The 3,378-nt window shown below is 59.6% G+C and overlaps 1 protein-coding gene across 1 annotated transcript; it reads right to left on the bottom strand.

Annotated features, from left to right (window-relative positions):
* On the bottom strand, positions 1-3,022 carry LOC100596040 (putative protein FAM90A26). The gene is made up of 4 exons (XM_030808379.1): positions 2,900-3,022; positions 2,200-2,399; positions 1,634-1,742; positions 1-963 (listed from the first exon to the last, which is right to left on the bottom strand). The coding sequence occupies exons 1-4, from the start codon at positions 3,020-3,022 to the stop codon at positions 1-3; spliced, it is 1,395 nt and encodes a 464-aa protein (XP_030664239.1).
* Between the last annotated feature and the right edge of the window lie 356 nt (positions 3,023-3,378).

The following is a 3,378-nucleotide window of genomic DNA, read 5'->3' as shown; positions in this document are numbered from 1 at the left end:
TCACTCCAGCTCAGAATCGCTGTCCTCTGAGGAGGAGGAAACCTGAAGGTCCTCATAGAGGACACTCGGTGGGACACGAACACCGGGACCCTGAGACTCCTCTGAGACGTGAGGGCTCTGAGCGAGGAAGGCTCCCGGCTTCTCAGGAGAGGGAAATGAGGGAGCTGTCAGGAGGCTGGAGCTCCACCATCCATTGTCCAGTCTCCGGAAGAGCACTCTGAGAGGCTGGGTCCCGTCATGGCTGGCCGCTGGGTGACGGGACATGGTGCAGGCCTGGGCAGTAGGCAGGCAAGGTCTGCTGTGCGGAGGCTGCCGGTCGATGCTGGGCACCTGGGCGGGCGTCCCCCTGCCCATCTGGGGCGACGTACTCGGTCCAAGTTCGGTTGCGGCCGGCGGAGGTTGGAGAGTGTCCGGGGCCCCCAGCTCACCTCCCTGGATGGCGTCTTCGGGGATCTGGAAGGGACCCAGTCTCGGTATCTTGGGGAAGTTCAGGCAAGCCTGAATCGGAGCCTGGGCAGGTCTCTTGGCTCCTGGCCTGAAGCTGAGATTGGAGCCTAGGCCCAAGCTGCGTGTGGCGGCTGGTGGGCAGGGCTGTGAGGTCAGCGCGGGACGTCTGTCTTGTGCCCGGGGGCTGATGGCCTGGAGCAGGCCGCGGGTTTGGGAGGCAGCCTGGGGAACTTCTCGGCAGCCACCCTCCGGGCTGCTGTGTGTCGGCTTCACCACGAGGAGAGGCCCCGGGCCCTGGCGCCCGACTGCAGGCTGAGGGATGTCGGCCGCAGCCCCTGTGTGTCGTTCCTTTGGTCCAAGACCAGGGGCGGAGCTCACACTGGCTTTTCTGAGGGGAGACCGTGAAGCCAAGACGGAGCCCCTGTCAGACATCTCGGTAGCTGAGCCATCAGTGAGGACAGGGTCCACGCGTGGCCTCTTACTGGTTGTGTGGAGCGGCACTGGCCTGCTTGCAACCTGAAAGAAAGGAAACCACACACGTTACAAGTTCCTCAGCAGGGAGCCGACACGAAAATCAGCCACGTCCAAAGACAAGGGGCACGCGCCATGAAATTCTCAATACAGAATCGACAGGCGGTCCTTGGAAGTAGGGACAGACCCCCCACTTGTCCTGAGTGCTGATCAGGACAAGACACACGAAAGATGCGCTCTCGAGCTACGTGGAGCTGATCCGAGCACACCATTGTTCAAAAGAACAATGTCTTGGGCATTAACTGGATCAGAGTGCCTCCACTCAGCCTTCCTTGAAGTGGAAGGGACTAATGCCCTTCTGAAGGCAGGTTGGTGGCTCAAGGGTTCCCAGGAGGTGTTCTCTGAAAACCTGCATGTTCCTGGGTTTAGCCTTCTCCGTGTTTGGGGCCTCTGAGGGACGAATTTCCTCACGCCGCTAGGAACATGTTGTGGGCAGGCTTGCCGTAATTGGACAGAAAGAAAGCAACGGGAAATAAGGCATCCTCAGATGCCTTCACCTGGAATCAAACTGACCTGGAAGGATGGTGGAGTCCCTGACCCCAAGAAGGCAAGAAAGAGGGCTTCCCCGATTCCCTCCCGCAGACGGGAAGCTGAAAGGAAATCAACCCGTGTGACCTAGAGGGGAAAAAGACCAGGGGCCCGGGGTGACACTCACCCTCAGATCATCACAAGATTCCGTGGATCCTCTCCGATTTGGCAGCGGCCTCTCTGGAGGTTTCCCGGAAAATATCCGGAGGAGAGCCTTCCTCTGCGGGTCTTGCTGCCTGCAGAACAGACAAAGGTCAGGCCGTGCCCCCTGGTTTTCCCCAGGAGACAGGGAGAACCCTGCCTGGGGCCCAGGCCCATTCCGTGTTGCGTGACACAGGAATGGACATCTGGTGCCCTTTCCGCCTCTGCACCTTCCCTCACCGGCCAACCTACCCATCCTCCCGGTGGCCCTCTAGGCTTCCCAACTAAGGACCGTGATTTGGACTCCGTTGCTTTTCCCCCTGTCACGGGGAACCTGCACGAAGCGCCCCCGCCTCTCCCCGTCCCCGAGTCTCCCAGAGCCACAGGAGCTCCTGGGTGTGGAAGAACGGAGGACAAGGAGCTGCGCTCTATTTCCTGCAGCGTTCCTTCCCCGGCCCGGAGACGGAAAGGCACACGGTGTGCAGGTGCAGAGACACCATGTCCTTAGGAGGCAGTACTCTAAGAGTGGTGAAAACCCCTCCCACTGCTCACCTTGGTCTCTCTTCCTTCTCTCCCTTATCCTTGTTCAAGGGCCCCGGGTTGGCTTCCACCGGGGGCTTCCACGGTTTCAGGTTTTCCTTCCCTTCCTTCTTCTCGAAGGTCTGTGGAACCAGGGCTGCCTTCCAGCACTTCATGGGGCACCTGGTACTTCTGGCCGTGTGGCCAAAGGCCCCGCAGTTTTTGCACTTGAGCTGTGGGTGGAAAGGAAGTGATGTCAGTGAGTGAGCTGAAGCCACAGGCAGCCATCCGGTGTCAACATTGAGAGGGATTATGAATTCAGAGCTGAATAAGGATTCCAAAGAGGGGACCCGGGCATGGGGGCCGTTCAGAGCTGGGAGAGTTCGGATACGATGTTCCCTCCCAAAGCCCACGTGACGGAGGACCTCTAAAAGGAAGGACTCGAGGTTCTAAGGGGCACGATCGTGACCCCGATGTCAACGACACAGCCAAAGGTGGCTACACAGGATTCCAAGTAGAAAGGGAGGTTGCCCCCAAGAGTCTCGCAAGGGACCTATGGGGCCGGGGAGGAGGTCCCAGGTCACGCCCACCTCGGATGGGAAAAGCAACCTGGGTGGTGGTGACGGATATCTTTGGAATCCAACCCAGTCTCTGAGGACCCCGTGACGACCCCTCCCCCCGCCCCCACCCCCAGCCCCACCCCGACACCCAAGAGATCCAGGGCTAGACTTACCCTGGGATCTTCTTCATCGGGCGGGGGAGCCCTTGGCCCAACTGGGGCCCTCCGCTGCTTCTGGAGGGTCTGGGCTCTCCCGAGTCTGTTGGCCCCAGTTTTGGGGGCACGACGGGCCAACATCTTCGTCTCCTGGGGTTTCTATGACCGCCTTTTTCGGGGGTTGATTGTTGGGTCACCTGAAACACACACAAACACACACATATCGACGGTGAGGCACACTGGATATTCACACACACCCACAGGAAGCCCCCAGCTAACTCCTTGCCGCTGTGGTCGTGAGGAGACCTCACCCCCGGTCGGTCAAATCTGTGGCTCACAGTGTGCTGCGTACACCCTCAGATATTGTGTGTTCCTCTGCCATGATTACCTAGTCCAAGAGTAAACCTCGCCTGCCACAGGGCCCATGGCCTGGGGATGGGGAGCTGAGCTTTCTGCCCCAAACAAACAACTGATTCTGAAGACCGGACTGAGGTGTA

The sequence above is a fragment of the Nomascus leucogenys genome, unplaced genomic scaffold (genome assembly GCF_006542625.1).
Source record: "Nomascus leucogenys isolate Asia unplaced genomic scaffold, Asia_NLE_v1 Super-Scaffold_518, whole genome shotgun sequence".
In the NCBI taxonomy this organism is placed as follows: Eukaryota; Metazoa; Chordata; class Mammalia; order Primates; family Hylobatidae; genus Nomascus; species Nomascus leucogenys.
This window is presented reverse-complemented; position numbering and strand designations above follow the sequence as displayed.

Coding starts and splice junctions, on each gene's coding strand:
- LOC100596040 (XM_030808379.1), bottom strand. CDS start 3,022: ATGTTGGCCCGTCGTGCCCCCAAAACTGGGGCCAACAGACTCGGGAGA. Junction 1,743..2,199: donor GAGAAGGAAGAGAGACCAAG/GTGAGCAGTGGG, acceptor TCTGTTCTGCAG/GCAGCAAGACCCGCAGAGGA. Junction 964..1,633: donor AATCTTGTGATGATCTGAGG/GTGAGTGTCACC, acceptor CCTTTCTTTCAG/GTTGCAAGCAGGCCAGTGCC.